The sequence below is a fragment of the Squalius cephalus genome (genome assembly GCF_949319135.1).
Source record: "Squalius cephalus genome assembly, chromosome: 22".
In the NCBI taxonomy this organism is placed as follows: domain Eukaryota; kingdom Metazoa; phylum Chordata; class Actinopteri; order Cypriniformes; family Leuciscidae; genus Squalius; species Squalius cephalus.
The window spans coordinates 4,270,223-4,288,355 of NC_137143.1; the positions used below are offsets into that span (position 1 = coordinate 4,270,223).

Consider the following 18,133-nt stretch of genomic DNA (forward strand, 5'->3'; position numbering starts at 1 on the left):
ACGCATCCCGTAAAGACGTGTGACGCCAGGATGTGTTGTAGAAAGGCCAGTCTAATCTTCCGCTACGGCTTTTTCCATTGTAGTCGTGCACTTGGTGGAATTTTCTTAAGTTTCTTAATGATCTGCGCTTTCGATCTCGAGAAAACACACTCGAGCATTTTTTCCCGGATTCGGTCGTACACTAACCCATCGCGTACTGTTCCACAAAGCTGGCGAACGATCTCAGCTTCAGTGCAGATAGTAAGGAGCTCCTGGTCTCGGCTTCATTCTAGTTTGCAGACATTTTTTCGTTCGTTCTTTGTTGATGACGAACACAAACTTTCTTCTAAGAGCAACAAAATACCCCTTACGGCATCGGTCCTGGCTTGTGTTCACACAGGGCACGTTTCGGGACTGATCCTGGCAATGTTACTAGGTCCCCATCCCGGCATCAATCCCGGGACGTGTTTGCGTTCACACTCTAGCAATTTTACGGCAATTTCCCGGGATCAATGCGCTGTGTGAAAGGAGTATGTGTGGAAAGATAGTGTTTGTCCTGTAGTTAGAATAAACCGAAACGAGTGAGCATATAGGCTATGTGATCTAAAACACATATTTAAAAAAATGCGCTCTCCTTTTTTTTCTCATTTTTTTATTCTTAATATTTAGTTATTCAGTCTTAGATGCGGGGTATTTTCATTAAGTGTCACAAGCAGGTATTATTGTTTGTTACAACAACAACAACAGCTTGTGCGTCTGCGTTGAACTGTATAAAAAGCACTTGAACACATGAGAGGCAGCATGATCACAAGAAAAGCTTGCCACATGATGCCCTTTAGGTGACTGTAAATGTTTTAAAGCTATTCTATTCGTTATGATATTAATACAGGAAGTGTTGTTGTCAAAGAAAGTTTCATGTTTTAAAACTGTTTAACTTTTGTTGTTTGTTTAAGGACAATGACTTGCAAGCTGAGAGAGACATGGCTAATACAGTCACTGGAATTGTCATTGTCCGAGCTGAAGGTGCAGGACCTGAACAACCACCGTTGGATGTTGGGATCCTTGTTGAAGGAGTGAAAGTGCTAGGAGACGTCACCAAGGCTTGTGCACTAAGGTTGAATGAATCTGAGCTAGCCATCTGATCTCATGTACACCTTTGAGTTTCTTCAAAAGGTGTTAATGGAACTTGATGCAAGCAAACTTTCACACAAAACTCAGGTACTTGCAGGACTTGCAAATTTGTGGAATAATTAATTGATGTTTAGTTCTCAGTCCAGTACAATGCTGCTGTTTGTATTGTTGCCAGTCATAAAACATGCCAGTCATAAATATTCCTTTCTATAAGGGTTTATAAATTCTGCATGTTAAACACGAGCTGTCATGCTCATTTGTAGAATTTATTGAAAAAAGGGGTATGTGTGGTGAAACAGCACGCGACACAGACTGGAGGACCCCTGAAGAGACACTCTTTTGACCACCAGACCGACCCGACCATTGACTTCCCCCTCCGCCAACTGTGCCTTCATCACACCATCTTTGCCTTTGTCAACATTCAACGGGGTAATTATTCCTCTCCTTTATGAAAACCAGACGCCATTTGTTGCACAGAACAAGCAACTTGATTAGCAGGGCAAGCTAATAAAAACACAGCTAATTTAAAACATTCGCCCCAAACACATAAATCGTAAACGTTATAATGCTTCTTGGCACATCAGGGCGAAACAATCTATAAATTGTTGGGGACTCATTATAAACCGTTTCAGCTTGCCTCATGAATATTAATTAGGTGGCATAACATTTGTCCAATAGTTCTATCTGAGAGACGGGTAAGTGGCCGCTAGCTAGATTAGCACTTTATTTAGTCCACTACCAAAGCGCTGGCTGGGAGAATCTTTGGCGACAAATCTTTATGGGGAAAAACACTTAAAGTGAGCTTTTGTAAAAAAATAAAATAAAATAAAAAAAGTCCCCCTGTAGTCAATAATTTTATCCCTTAAAACTCATCTTTTTTTAATTTTATTATTGCAAACAAGAATGAAGTTACAAACAAAATGTAACAATACAATAGACATAAGAGTACTACACCAAACGATAAACACATGTACACTAGACAAAAGACATATCTTGACATGACATTGACTTGACATATCTTGATATGACATAACATTTAACAACAGATATAGAGGCTGAGACTTATTGCCTACAGGTTGACTGTAGATTAGAATGAAATGACAGGAATGAAATGGCGGGGTTGGGGGGGGGGGGGGGGGGGGGGGTGGGGTTAATGAGTGTATGGAGATGGTCGTGTGTTAGTTTGTGTGTGTGTGGGTGTATATAAGGAGAAATGCAGGTTTGTTGTTGTTGTTTGGTCGGGAATATGGAAGCAGGATCACCTAGGAAGGTTACAGAGAAGGAGAAAAAAATAAATAAATAAAAATAAAAAATACAAATAAAAATTGATTGATTTTTATTTTCAATTAATTGATTGATAATGGATTAAGATTTTTAATCCCCCCCCCCCCCACGAACAGCCACATCCCGATCCCAGAACCATTACCTAACCCGCCACTCTTGTCCTATGGATGAGTGTGAATGGCTAAATTATGGACTTTCTCTAATGTAATGCATTAAAACTCATCTTTGATGCATATTTAAATGTTTTCTCCTTGAAAAAAAATTAACTCTACATTAACTCTCTATGTAACTCTACACCCTTGCCTCATTTAGTATATGCGGTCAGAGACAATTTATATGAGACATGCCACTTCCTCAATCCTCAATACAACTATATAAGGAAAACCCGTAACGGCAAAGATGGCGGTTGTATGCACATGTCCCGCCCCTCCCGCTGGAAAGCCAATCATCTGCTTTTAACAGTCAGCAGCTGACCACTAAGGAGCGAATGCAGAGTGACGTGACATAACTGCCATATTCAACCTGTGCTTCCGCGCTGTGGCTGGCGCTGAGCCAAAGACGGACGCGCTCAGCGCTTGTCATAGGCTCTATCACAACTGTTCAGTGTTTTAACCACATAATGTTTATTTTAGGTTTCAGACATTTAAATACATATAATTGTTTAAGTGCTTGGCACAACACCGGCATTCTGGATAGAGACGTAAATGAAGTTTGGTGTCGTGAACGTGAACCCTTGCGCATGCGTAGTAAAGGTATAACCTGTGGGGAAAAAGGCATTTTAAACCTTATTTTGGGGCAAAGTCATCAAACTTTTTCAGCGATTTTTATCATATTTTACTGCTGTTTCTATACATGCAGTTTTTATGTCCCGGTGACCAGTGAAAGTGCAGTTCTGACTCTCTGCCCATTCATTTAGATAGGAGCCTGGTCTTGTTAGTCCGAAATAGCTGCCCGGAGGCGTTGCCAAGATGGCGGCCGAGTGGCACGACTTGCCTAAAAGGACTTTGATGCGGTTCTATGAATATGCTAATGAGCCCCGCCTCCACTCACTCACTCAGCTCAGAGATCCACTGGTTGACGATCACACGTTGATCTGATTGGTTACAAGGTAGTTTGTGACGTCAGAAACGCCAACGATTTCAAAGCGTGTTTTTGAGACTGTCTTTGGTTCACTGCAGTTTTAAGGAGAAAATACTCAGCAAAAGACCCTGTGGTAAAAATCAAGCTTTTAATGTTGTTGATAATATTATAGCAATATATGAGAGAATTATGTAAATGATGTTATGACGGACTATATGCCTTTCTCCATTGACGTTCAAAGCGTTTCTAAGGACACAGATTTTAGAAGGCAGACTGGGATGGAGAACGGGAACATGGTTTGTGTCACATTAGTAACACATTATTAGCTGTGTGATAACGTAGTTAAGTGTCATATATATCCCCCATGTCTTTGGACTATTGTTGTATTTCCTTGTAGAAGTATTGTTTATTCTTAGTCCATGTTACGTAAAAACTAATGTTAACAAACGAAACGCACTGGCAAGCATAACTAAAATAAACTTAAATGTAATTTTTTTCTATTGAAATTTGTATGTCATGTATTTTGTCAAATATATTTGTAATTACACATTTGTAATGATGAAGTTAATTACATTTAGTTTAACTTGTAATACTTTAATATTGATTTAACACCACAGGTAAAACTATAATCAAGAATTTACTTTAGTATGTTAGTCAAAATAAGTGTACTTGTTTAAAGCGTGGCAAAAGATTAAATTTGACATTATTACGAAGAGCACTTCTAAAAGCATACTTAAGTGTGTCAAGAAACATGAAAGTGCACTCTCTTGAATTACACTTACTTGGCCTTTTATTTCATCATTATTATATAACCTGCAAGTAATACAACTAAAAATAATATACTTTTAAGATTTGAAGTAGAGCACATTCAATATAATAAAGCACACTTCTTTTTCACAAGGTACATGGTTCACCAGAAAATGAAAATTCGGTCATGCACCTTCATGTTGTTTTAAACCTTTATGATGTTCGTTCTCCTGTGGAACGTAAAAGAGGATATTTTGAGAAATGGAAGTCACCAAAATAATTTGGTTTACAACATTTTTCACAATATCTTCTTTTGTGTTCTGTAGAAGAAAGTAAGTCATATATGTTTGGAACGACATGAAGGTGAGTAAATAAGGACAGAATTTTCATTTTTTAATGAATCACCACTTTAACGCTCTATTTACTGTAGAAATACACAGTAAGCATGTTGCAAGTTGACTTTTCACATTAGGCCGAATGAAGTGAACATTGGGCTGTAACCTGGGTGTTTGGCAGGACCCTTTCCCACACAGATGGTGATGTTGCTGGGGGGGAGGATGGATGTAATTTGGGGACGGATGAGGGAGTCTGTATATTTGAACGTGTGTGTGTAGCCCAGGGGCACAGACATACACACACAGCAGACTGACCTAGATGAAGTCAGAGCCGTCAGCTGACTCTGTGCCTGGCCGTTCCCTCGCTCTATACCCAAATGTGCGGCTACTGTATTCACAGGATAGAAACAGACATGGACTGTGGCTAATCTGCCCCCCCCCCCCCCACACACACTCCCTTACACACACACACACACACACAAAGACATGCGCTGAACGAGTCAACCGCACCGCTCCACTCCTGGCTATTGTATGAAGCTTTTGTCTGGTGTGGGGCGACCATTAGTGTGAAGTGTGCCGGGACCCGTAAACACACACCGCAGCGAACGCTGTCGTCAGAAGCTCCACTGCAACTTTAATTAGTTAAAATTCGTCGGGTTGAATGAATCGGGCTTAGTCCTTTGTTAACCCATGGACACATATAGCAAAAACTGTCTACATAATACTATTCATTTCCAGAGAGCAGAAAAGGTTGATTAAAGAATGTGAAATTGAATCAGCTTATGACCTCAAAGCTAAATATAGCAAACTGCGCAAAAGGGATTATGGAAACATCAAAGAAAAATGAAAATGCAAGTCACATTTTCTGTCATTCTGCTGTAGGTCCATCAGTTTCAGATTTTTGCTTGTCAGAAATATTCTGAATATGTGTGTGGGTATTATAGGAATGCAGGAAATGTTTAATTCTGAATGTGTGTATATATATATATATATATATATATACACACACATTCAGAATTTAAACATTTTCTATGTTTATATGTAGATGCAAAAAATAAGGTGAAAGGTGAAAAACTGTAAGGAGGCATTTTCAAAAACATCGGCTTACCCAACCGCAAAAACAATCCTCTCCTAAGTCTCTAAAATAGCATCATGTGATGTTTTAAACCCCCAAGCGTGGAAGGTTCATATGCAAGCCCTGAATAACACTTACATAAGTGAATAATCCAGAAAAGGGGTTTTCAGGGATATTCGTAAACATTCTCCTCCTTTGCGGTGTCATGACGGGACATTATGTGAATGATTTGTATCTTCTAAACTGCTTCATCATCTGAATAGGGTTCAGAGGCTCTGACTGTGGGCTGCCCTGCATTGTGCAACATGCGTTCATTTATATGAAACAGCTTCTTTATGTTTTATCTGCTATTTGTACAGGACTGCAACCGATCTGTCCACATGGATAAGCGTAATCCTCATGGAAAACTGGTGTTCTTGTGAAATTATTTTGTGGTGAATTGGACAAAGTGCTTTTCCCCATCTCAGAGCAACTGCTAAATGTGCTCCCGTGACAGCTGAGCTCTTATATATGTAGTGTTAGATCGAAGTTACAAGCTCAAACAATTGCGTTTGGTTTCTATTTGAGGACAAATTCTTTTTAGGCTTATGTATTTTTTAAAAATGTAAGGATATAATATAAATCATGCTTTTGTTCCTCACACAGTTGCCTGTGGCTGTTTAAACTTTGAAGTTTATGGTTCCACTTTGAAAGCAGAAGTGAAGTTGTAAAAAAGTGTCTCTGTTTCCCAATCTGTTACCGAGGGCCAGCACGCTTGTCATTATGGTAATGTATATCCAATATATTTCTGTTTTATTTTGCATGGTCTGAGACTAATGGGCTGTTTTAAACCATAAGTCTCGAACCCAGAGCAATTCTTCGTTTGCAGCCCTTAAATGTGTTTCAGATGTGGCTTTCGTTCCGCGAATGAATCGTTCATTTGAACAGATTCTTTTGAATGACTCAGTTGAACCGATTCGCAATTTGTCAAAATGCATCACAGGAGCATTAGAAAATGAATAAAACAAGAGACCTTTTTGTCCTTTCCTTTTTGTTAAGTCTATAAATACAGACAAATAATTGTTCACATTTTTGCATAATTTGACCAAATTAAAGCTTGACTAAAGATGATGCACAATAAAGAATTCTGCTCAGTAACATTTACCTTGATTTCGATCAGCTTTCTTTCTTACACATCACATGTCTCTTATTTCACCTCTTCATTTTATCAAGTAGGCCTACATAATTTAGAAAAAAACTTTATTAGCGGTTGTGTGTCCCCACAATTGTGGGACAGTCATAATTTGAGAAAAAGTGAACAAAAAATGTTCTATTTAACTATTTAATGTCACTCTTTGTTCAGATCAACAGTTTTTAAACATGTAATAGGCTAATTAAGAGAAGCACATTCATTTGAATTAGGCTACATATAGCTTAAATAACTTAAAACAACACGTTAATTCGTTAAATCATTTCTCGGTAACTTTGAGTGAAGAATTAAACGGGCTGGTGAATCGTTTTTCAAGGGGTTTTGTTTTGCAGTGAATCGAACGAACCGATTCTTTAATTTGAACGTATTTCTCAACGCGGCGTTCAGAGACGTGTCCGCTGAAGTTGCGTTTAATCTATAACCGCTGAGTCTGTTTTAAAGGCTAATACACCGAGCTCTAATTGGTCAATTACATCCACGTGTAGGCGGGAACAGCAGCTATGTGTGGTCGAAAGGCCTGTCAATCATCGCTGTATGGACACGCCCACACCTCTCTCAGTAGCGCTGCACATTGAACGCGAGGACACAGTCGCTGTGTGAGGTTTCGGATGTAAGGAAGCTCGAGCGCCACTCGCACATATGACAGGATATAAGCTCGAAAGAAGAAAATATGCCAATGTTCCTCATGTATCATGCGATTTATACATCGCTGTGCTGATTTCGTCAGTATTACAGAGGTGAACGGCGATGTCTGGCTGCGTAACGCTGATTGACGGACCGCAGCGGTCGCGCGCGTTTTAACGCACAACAGTGTTTTCAGCTCAACTTTGCGAGAACTTTGCGGCATCACTTCTCTTTTTGACGGGCGAGGTGAAACGACAACACACAGCATGGCGACACAAAACGACTGCTCTGTCAAGGTCTCTTTAAGGTAAGCCTGCCTGTCAGAATCTGCCGACTGTGCCCATATGCAACCATCATTTCGCATTGTTTGTAGTATAATACACTGTTCGTGCTGTTATATGTTTTATGTATCATGCACTGTTTATTTACGTTAACAACAAAGAGTTTGTAGGACAAACAGGGTGTTGCAATTCTCTGGGTGTGTGCTGCACAAGTTAAGACCCCCGGTGATGCACATGCACACAGATGCAATATTGCAACCCGTTGAGTGTAAAATGTCTTGCAAGTGTCAAACACAGATGTGCGCGAACTATAGTCCCATGTGCCGCCACATGCATGTTACATGCATGCATAATTACATGCATAATGCATATAGAGACAGAAGTTACATTTAGGTTTGACTTGTCTCGTGCACTGTGCACAAGTGTGCAGTAAGGTGCATTTAATTGCTATATGAGTTTTGCATAAATGCTGAAGGACATGAGATGAGATGATGCAGGAATGTCTGCAAGGTGATAATGACAAAGACGCGCGCGCGCTCCTTCTCAATGTCCTTTTTTCCTTTGTTAAAACCCCACACCAGTGAGTAATATCGCCATAGATCAATATCGAATCGTTTCGCCCTCGTCTGCAATGATCATCAGAATTGCCAATCACACTAATGTCATCATTCAGTCGTAAAATTGAAGCGCGTGTCAGCAGTCAGGAGCAGTGAACGAGCATGACTCGAGGCGGTGGTCTGAGAACTGTCTGGATCCCCTTCAGTCAGTCTGACTCTGATACCAGAACATAGAGCAGTTTAGAGATCAAACCCAGTGTCTGGGTGTGTTCTGTCCCCATTTCCATTTCTGCAAGCCCCTCCTGTGAGCTTGCATGCGTGCATTGTGTTGTTTGAAAGGGCCAAATGGACCTGCTGTTGCAGTAATGCAAGATTGAAGTGGATCTTTTGTGTCAGGGAGGGTGGTTGCAGGTGCATGGTTGATTTTTGATGCACGGTTTGTATAGTAAGCGTGCTTTACTGTGTCTGCCGCTCACTCTGGGTCACACCTGCAGATGGGAGGGGGAGCATTACATCAATGAATGAAGTGGACCCACGTGTTCTGCTGAACATCATGAAGGCGGACTGTTATTTAAAGCTATACTTCATCCAGATATCCAGACTGTTGTGTGGATCCAGTTCCAGTGCTTGCAAGGCAGGACTGCATTGATATTCCTCCAACACATATGCTTAAGTCGAGCATCACTGTTAGTATTGCTCATGCTTAACATAAAGGGGTGTTCACAGAGACAAAGTGACCCTAAAGTCATTTATTTTCGATGGTAATTAATTGGTAATTAGCGACAGAGTGATTATACGAAATGAGTAAACCGTAGCCAGAGATGTTATAGCAGATGTGGTTTACTACGTTAAAGGGTCAGTTCACCCAAAAATGAAAATTCTGTCGTTCATTTCTCACCCCCATGTTGTATAGTAAGACTTTCGCTCATATTCGGAACACAAAATAAGATATTTTTGATGAACTACGAGAGCTTTTTGTCCTGCACAAAAGTATTCTTGCCACTTCATAACGTTAAGGTTGAACCACTGTAGTCACATGGACTATTTTAACTATGTCTTTACTTTCTGGGCCTTGAAAGTGGGAATAACGTTGCAGTCAATGGAGGGATTTCTGTTCCGAATATGAACGAAGGTCTTACGAAGGAGTAATTAATGACAGAATTTTTATTTTTGGGTGAACTATCCCTTTAATAAATGGGTGAAATCTTAACACTAAATATGGCATTCTAGAAAATCAAATCAGTTTTCATTTGGCTGCTGTTGTTGAGAAATGAATCCACCTTATTTGGATGCAGTCTTTCATCTAAAGTTGGCTCAAAATCTCATAAATGTTTGATATCTTCTGACTAGATCGAATACTGTAGTCTGAGGGCAAAAATTTGTCATGCCCTTCCAACTCGGCAACTCGTAGAATTCCGAGTTTCCCACTTGTATACAACTTTGCTGGTTGAGTTATGTTTTTGGAAATTGTAATTACGATATTTCTGAGTCGACTTGAAGAGCACATAAGATCTGCGTCCATCCGATCAGCAACCAATGAATTGAACCAAGCACCAGCCCTGCATTTTTTTTTTTTTTTCTCTTTCCGATAATCCGTTTCAGAACAATACGTGTATATCTGATGAAGGTCATGGGACCGAAACATTGCACTTAATTAATTTTAAATGGACCTTTTCTATATCTCTTACCCCCAGTTGTGCGAGGTAAATTGTTCATTGATTGCAATATGAAAGAAATAATCTGTCGCTACTTCCATCACATTGTGATTAGAGCTGGCTGGTGTAGTTGCTATGATTCAATGTACTGAGTTGTCTTTAGTTTCCTCCTTGATATCCTCCAACTGGATGGAATCATAGTCTTGGGGGTCCAAAATCTACAGACTGATTCTGGCTCGGCCCAACTGCAGATTGGGCTGAAGTTGTGTGATTTAATCTAGCTTTTAGATTTGATTTATTGTAAAACAAAGTGTTTGAGGAGGTGTGCAAAAGTATTGACAAACAATGGTTTATTTCGCAAAGGCAATCATGTGTAAACCTCTTGGGGAGCAATGAACTGTCATATTAACCTTCAGGACAAGTTTAAATTCAGTAAAATCAGAACTAGAAAGCAGTGAAAAACTGCAAAATGGTGTTTATTTCATCATTGGCAGTTCTTTTTTTGGAATTTCCCAGCAGTCATTGGATAAGGGCAGGAAGGATATGACTGAGCTTGGATGACATTGAGGACATCAGCCAATCAGATTGTCTTGATTGCTGACCCAGAATCTCCCTTGATGCCCACCCAACGCACAAGACGAGACGATGATGGACAGTTTAGAAGCTCTTACTTGATGAAATTCCTACCAGTAGACTAATTTACAGTAGTGCGAGCGGTTAAATAAACGCTTCTGTATTTACAGTATGTCACGTTATTGTCATCCTTTGTGAAATAAACTACTTCTCCATTATTACTGAGAGACAGAATGTCCTTGCCACAGTGAGAATAAGTGACCTCAACATCGAAGTAGCAAGCTCAGCTTCACTTCTCATGAGTTGACCCTTTTTCTACCTCATTTCCTCTTAATCACCATCAAAGCCTGTGGTTGAGAGATTGATTGTGTTTTTCTCTGTGGGTGGGAGTTTGCATCTGTATTGTGTGTGTGTGTGTGTCATCTGCAGGCCATCTCTCCTCTCCCTCCTGGTTTAGACAAGTGAGATGTTCTGCAGGAGTGTTGACTCAACAGCGCTTTTAAAATTAGACACAAAGTGAAAATTTGTTTTGCTGATGATTTTCTTGCCTGATAAAGAAGGTTATCCATACTGTGGCGTCAGACTGTCTGTAGTCGGAGGGTCTCATAGGAATTCCTTCAGGGGCTCGAGATAACGCGTCTGATGATTTCATTGGGAATCTTCTAACATCACTAACTGTTTTTAGAAATAGTACTTTGAACTGAGCTCAAGCATTATGGCTGCTAGATAAGTGCCTGCATCTGACAGTTTGAGAAACGCCTGACCTGTTTATGTGTCCAGTCCGCTTCCTACTGACACGGCGTGATCTTTCCTCAAGGGTCTGGCTGAGAATGCAGGAGTTTGTAGGGGGATCATGTTAATAGTTGAGGCTCCTGGGAACCAGACTCGTAATTGCCTTGTTTATGGGAATAGCTTCCCCCAAGAGTTTTAGGGTCCTTGGCATCCTCTGGAGTTGCATGGTGATCACTGGGTCAGTGACAAATAAGAGTGTGTATGATACAGAGAAATATAGAAAAATGTGTTAAGTCATCTAGTCTAAAAAACAAGCATGGTTCATGTGGTTTGAAAAAATAATAATTTAAGGACTTAAATGTCATGTGGTGTAACCATCAAATTAAAATGTAATAAAATGTTTTACTTACTCCTTGAATCCCTGAGTATGAGTCTACACATCTTAATCATTATTTTAGATTTTTTTTTTAAACATTTGCATGAATTATTAATTCATAAATATTGTTTTGGGGGAGTCGCACCACTAAACATGAGCTGTGGTTTTTAACAGACTTCATTGACTTTGACAGTCATTTCCTTTTTTTTCATGCATGATGGTTGCACCACATGACTTTAATTTGGCGGACAAACGTTTTTCAAATATTAATTATATTATATTATATATTTTCTTTGTAATAATAACAATAAACATGTATGCCAAACAGCTTTTTTCTTCAATTAAATTTTTCTTAATCCTCACAGTTGTATCACCCTGACATTCTAACACTTTGACTCCTGTGAAAGACAACCACCCCACCCCCAAAAGATCAAAATAAATTAAGCAATTTAAAACTTTAAAATCTTTTTCTAGTAGTCGGTCTGAGCAAAAAATATCACGTCATTGGCCCCTCTGTGTTTGTCAGTAGAGTTTATTGAATGTGTTCTGACCTCAGCAGTTGCTTTTCTTGTAATCGAGACTAGTCCATTTGGCCATCCATTAAGCTTTATTAAAGAACCTGGACAATGCAGCTCAAGTTGAAATACGTCCCACAGCGCACAGTGTCTTTTGTAGAGGTGACCTGCTTACTGCCTGTTCTGTAACCCTTATGCTGTATACACCGAATGTATGGGTCTTTTCTCTGGATTCAATGGGAATATGAATAAGAGATTGGTTTGCATGGGCCATATTTAGTTGAACATTTCATTAAGCTGCACTTGCAGTATTAACCATTTAAGCCTGTGGCAGATCAGACGATTAAATAAGTTTAGGATTAATTTAGGCATGCAGAAATGCTCTCAAGTCAGCTAAACTATTTTGTGCTGCATAAAATGTGGAGTAGGAGCATCTTCTTTAGTGCTTATTAATACAATGACTTCCTCATGGGGCATACCATTGTCTGTCTCTGTTTCTCTACTGCCTTTTGATGAAATATTTGTACGCCCTGGGGGGCAGGAAGGGTGGCGTCCTGTGAGTTTAAAATTCAAGCACGTGTGAATACTAGCCATCCCAAATAGTGAGTGAGATTTGAATAAGTGTGTCCCAAAGCATAGTATGTTGAAACTGATATTGCCCACAACCCATTCCACTTTAAATGAGGATTCAGTTCAGAACTACGAACACGAATAAAAATTGAATATGAATGTGCATGAAGCCGACAGGGTCCCTACGTAGTTTTCACTGCTCCCTACTCCCTGAGCAGGGGATATCTGTTGAAGTTCACTTCATTTTTACAAAATGCATTTATTCAGAAAACAGAATACCCTGCAATGTCAAACACAGATGAAACTCAAGTAGCGCATATTAGAGGAGTTGATGGTTCGATGCAATAATATTCTTCTGTACATAAATATAATACAAATTACCATACTTTTATTTAATATACATGTGTATAATACCTCCATTTAAATATTATTTAATTACAAACTTGACTTAATCTTATCTGTCCAATTCAAAAACACTAGCCTGGCAAGCCAGACCCACATCAAGATGTTGGGTCTGGGAACACACCATTGGCAGGGCTCAATCCGAGGGGCGGGATTAATCTTTCAAATTCCCTCTGCACGCAATAGGATTGCGCTACAACCAACCAGAGCGTTTCCCACCAGCGGAGCTAGATGATAGATTAAACTTTGGTCGGCAAAACTACAAACACATCTTCCTTTTTTAAGAATGATTTCAGTGTCGTTCTTTGTTCTTTTCTCAAAGAAAACTGACTTTTCTCACGGACAAAGCCGATTCGAAAGACCCATCTTTGTTTTCAAGTAGCAGGGAATTCACGCGGAACCGTCGCAACTCTGCCGTCATTATGTTAAGCCCTCCCACCGACTCTATACACGATGTGATTGGCCTGACTAGAGTTTGGTTTTTCCAGCTCGAAAAAGTCAACGGAGAGTTGCTAGATGACCCTGGCTGCAAAATAAAATGTGCTGCTGCTAGGGTTCGTCTAGATTTCTAGGCTACAAAAACACTATAATGAATGATAAATGTATGTTGCGATGTTTAATATGAAAATAAATGTAATTTGGTAATACAGTATGTCTTATCTTATTGAACCCGTGATCATGATAGCTGACTTGTAACTGTTGCGTCACATGCACTTTCCAGTTTGCACCCACAAACAGCATACAAGCTTCCTTAAGACGACGAAATACCCTTGTAAGTCCACTTCGTAGCGCACACACCGTTGATTGGAACACACCTCTCAACTGAGCGTGTCAAATTAAAGAGAAATAGTCTACAAAATGTGTGGGGAGGCGTGAGGAATGGGTTTGGGAACCCCTGCTCTTTTAGGGTGTAGTTTAAGTATTGGAATTGGGATGTAGCAATTGTTTGCTCCTAACCATGGTATGAGCTACACAAAATTTTCATCAACAGATCATGTCATCATGACACACTCCTCACTGCATGTCAAATAAAGTCACTCAGGTTAGAGACGCTAATTCTGAAAATCTCACTATGACTCTCCTTCCTGCCGTTTCCACCGGAAATCGTTCGCTGTGTAAGGCAGTAGATTGTGTAGTTGACTGCGCTGCGTTCAGGAAGTGATCGCGAGGGGGTCAGAGGTACGTTTCTCTGACGCTAGTTTCAGTGAAGACGTGCACCCAGTAGCCCGTTCGCCTCAGGGCTTCCCTTTAAAAGCCCTTCCAGACCCACAACCGTGATTCACTGACATGAGAGCCTCAATTGATAATGTCTCTCCGAGTCAATTAGATGCTGTTCTTTTAGACATCGTCCTCTGGTTGGAAGAAAAGGCCGGTTGTGTTTCAAATGAAAAGGGGAAGAGGCTTGAAGGGAGGTGGCGAGAGAAAGAGAGAGTCAGAGAGCAACAGAGAGGGCAAGAGAAAACAGGAAGTGTCTTTTTCTCTTTCGGTGTCAAAGGACTGCATAGGAAAATCAACATTAGCTCTCAGTGGAAGCATACAAAGAGAGGCATTTATTAATTATTTGTGTGTGATGGATCACTGTTCTCTGTGTGTGTGTGTGTGTGTGTGTGTGTGTGTGTAGGCTCTAAGAAACGGCTATATGTCACACTCTCTCACGAAGAGCAATGACATTGGTCCGTAGAGTAAAGCCACTACAGCGTGATTCCAGGGCGTTAAACGCATCAGATGTTCTTGACGGAGCATAAACGGGATGTTATTATAAAAAGTACTGATGTTTTTCCATGGAACGCAAAAGAGATGCTTTGCAGAATGTTTGTTCATGCTGTTCTTTTCTATGTGTGTTTATACACAGAACTTCACATTAAAAAATTCTGCCTTTAGCCCTATTCGCACTGGACTAGTATTATCTGGGGACCTCGTGTGATTTAGAAATTACCCCCCCACATCTGAATTTCGTACGCATTCGCACGGGATAAGCGAAGCCTGTGATTTTACTTGAATATACTGACTTATCTCCCAGATATGATGTCAATAGGCTTTTGCTTGGAAATGTCTTGTTGTTATAGGTCTAGCTGTATGATATATCATAAACAGAAGAATGTTCCTTACCGCTGCTATACATGTCATTCATCTCCATCTAATCATTCTTTTTGTTTTTGCTCTTCTGATGGTTTTCAGCTTCTCTTTCTGCAAATTGTATAGTTGTACGGTGTATAGCGATATGACACAGCACTCAAAATACTATCAAAAAACTCGATTCGAACCTCCATTCTTCACGAAAGATGGATAAAAAAGTGCACAGGAAACAAAAACCTTGAAAAAATTATAAACGACCCCTCCAAATCACTGAGATGCTGATTCGCACGGGACTAATATCATATAATATCGTAATATCATCACAGGACCTCGGTGTTCGGCGAAATATGGTAGGTTATTAGCGGGGGAATTTTTACTTTACAAATCACAGACATGGCCGATTCACAAGGGATTAAGATCACAGACAACCTCCGCAATTATTAAAAATGACTAGAGGTCACCAGGTAATACTAGTCCCGTGCGAATAGGGCTTTATTCGCAACATATGCACACACACATGAATTTGTTCTCGGCCTCAATGAATTTGAGGTATTCTAAATGAGCGACCACGTGTCCAAAGTTACAGACCTACAGTATATATTACAACATTAGCCAAATGTATGTACTAGTATTTGCCTTTTTTATGCTGTGGAATCTGAGCTCGAGCTTTAATGCACCTTTCTTACTCTTTTACTAATGAAATATATAGTATAAAGATGAATTATTTTGTATAAAATTTCATCTTAAGACGTTTATAGGGCCACCCATGGTTTTTTTTGTTTTTTTTTTGCATACATGTGGTTTCAGTTGTTCCGACTTTTTACCTAAATTCAGAACAAAATTTAGTTGCGAAGTTATAAATGAAGCCTGATATCATGTTTGAGAAGAACTGTTAATAGTTTGTTCAAATTTAGCGTCTGTTGCATCACTTCAGTGCCATTCACAAATCTTCTCCTGTGGCCTCATGGGATGTAAGTTTCCATTTCAAAATCTTGGCAGAAATGGCCTTTGCGGTAAGTAAGCCTTTGCGGTCTTTCTTTCGGAGTCCACGCTGTCGGGGAGAATGGTGCTTGCTCAGAAAAAGTGCCCATCGAGGGCTCATATCAGCTCGTGACGACTCTTCTAGAGTCTAAAATGCCCATTAGCACACCCTACGGTCTGGTGGATCACGATCACTCGTACGCGGCGACCATTGAGAAGTCCACTAGACCACACTAGGAAATGCAGATGAAGTGTGCCATTTGGGACAGGGCCATAGTAAGGCTTCTGGATACTCTTTGCCTACATTTTTATTACAAATCACATACTGTTTTTCTCTGACTATATAGTAGCGAAGTATTTGGATGCATGGATAAACTGTAGCTTGTAAGCTTTTCAAGTCTGTTTCCTTATACAAAGCTATAATATCGTACAGCGCTGGAAGACTATTATGGATTATTGTTGCTGCGTTTTTATGGTTCTTCTTTTGCAAATTATTTATCTTTTTTTTTTTTTAAAGGAATTTTATGGAAAAGAGCCATGAACATTCTGCAAAAATTCTCCTTTTGCAAGAAAAGAATAAAGAAACTTTGGAATGACTTGAGGTTGAATAAATGACGTCTATTTTAATTTTGGGTGAACTGTCCCTTTAAGAGAGATTAGTTGTTTTAAAAATGTGTTAATGCAAAGCTGTGTGTGAACTTGTAATGTACTTTTACTTTGTTACAAGACTTTAATTGGGATCAAGGGAGCATGGCATTAGTAATTCCCAGCGTATCCTCTTTGGTCGTGTTTAATCTCATCATAGTTATAAAATAATTAACCTGGAGGACTTCATGGTTTTTGCATTTTGTGTTTCTGAACCATTTGCTGACAGAAGGCCTTTTTTGCTCTTATTCAAATTTCAGCAAAGGTTCAGGAAACTTCAATAGGGCTTTTCTTTTGTGCATTTTAAATACACATACATGGGCTATTTTTCCTCCTTCATGCTCCGCTTGACTCTCTTGGCTCCCTGCCGGACAGTCCGAGAGCCTTTCAGGACGAGCTTGTACCCTGGGCTTTGAAATCAAGCTGACCCCCTGCTGCCCTCTCCAGCCCCCTCCCATAGGCCCTCTTTTCTCCTGCGGATTGAGGAGGGGGGGGGGGTTGTGGGACAATGAAGTGAATAGAACTGGACCCTTTGCGCCGGTCCCTGTAATACTCTTTTCACACTGCGTTAACAGAACCAGTGCCGGGACAGTCCCACGGGTTCAGTCCACCCAGGTTTTGGAGCGCTCAGCTTGGGCTCGTCTGCTTTGTTCACAGGGACCTTCTGGACATCGCACAGCTTGTAAACGATAATAAAGAAGTTGTTTAACGGATCTAAGGGGCCAGCTGGTGATTAGGTATCTGAGGCAGTAAGGAGCTTAAACGGGGCCGGGGGTCTCTGATGAAACAGGGTTTTGCTCCCTTATTAATGGCAGCTTTTAGAGCAAGCATCACTTATTATTACTCATTAAATGTTGGCGTATATAACGATTGCTTGTTTCTAAGCAATCAGATTTTGATTTTCACCTGGTGTATGGTAAAACTGCCATAAAATCCCATAGATTTTACACTAAAGTTAGATTTTTAAAAATAAGTCACTTATGCTCACCAAGCTTTGATGTAAAACAGTAATATTGTGAACTTTTATTACAACTCTTTTCTTTGTGAATGCATTGTAAAATGTAATTTTCAGCGTCATTATTCCATCAGTGTCACAAGATCCTTCAGAAAGCATTGTAATATGCTGATTTGCTGCTCAAGAAACATTTCTGATTATCAATGTAGAAAACGGTTGTGCTGCTTAATACTTTCCTGGAAACCATGATGCATATTTTCCAGGATTTTTTTGATAATGGAACGTTAAAAAGAACAGCATTTATTTTGAATTATAAATCTTTTGAGTACCTTTTGAATGGTATATAGTGTACATTGATGAACGAACCCGTA

At 39.8% G+C, this 18,133-nt stretch overlaps 1 protein-coding gene across 9 annotated transcripts in view; it reads left to right on the plus strand.

Moving 5' to 3' along the window:
• Positions 1–7,390: 7,390 nt before the first annotated feature.
• kif21b (kinesin family member 21B) overlaps positions 7,391–18,133 on the plus strand; it is a 99,689-nt gene continuing 88,946 nt past the window's right edge. For all 9 annotated transcript variants that reach the window (XM_079857305.1, XM_079857308.1, XM_079857307.1 and 6 more), the window contains exon 1: positions 7,391–7,751. In XM_079857305.1, the coding sequence (XP_079713431.1) occupies positions 7,711–7,751 (41 nt within the window). In that variant the 5' untranslated portion in view covers positions 7,391–7,710. The remainder of the gene's footprint in view (positions 7,752–18,133) is intronic.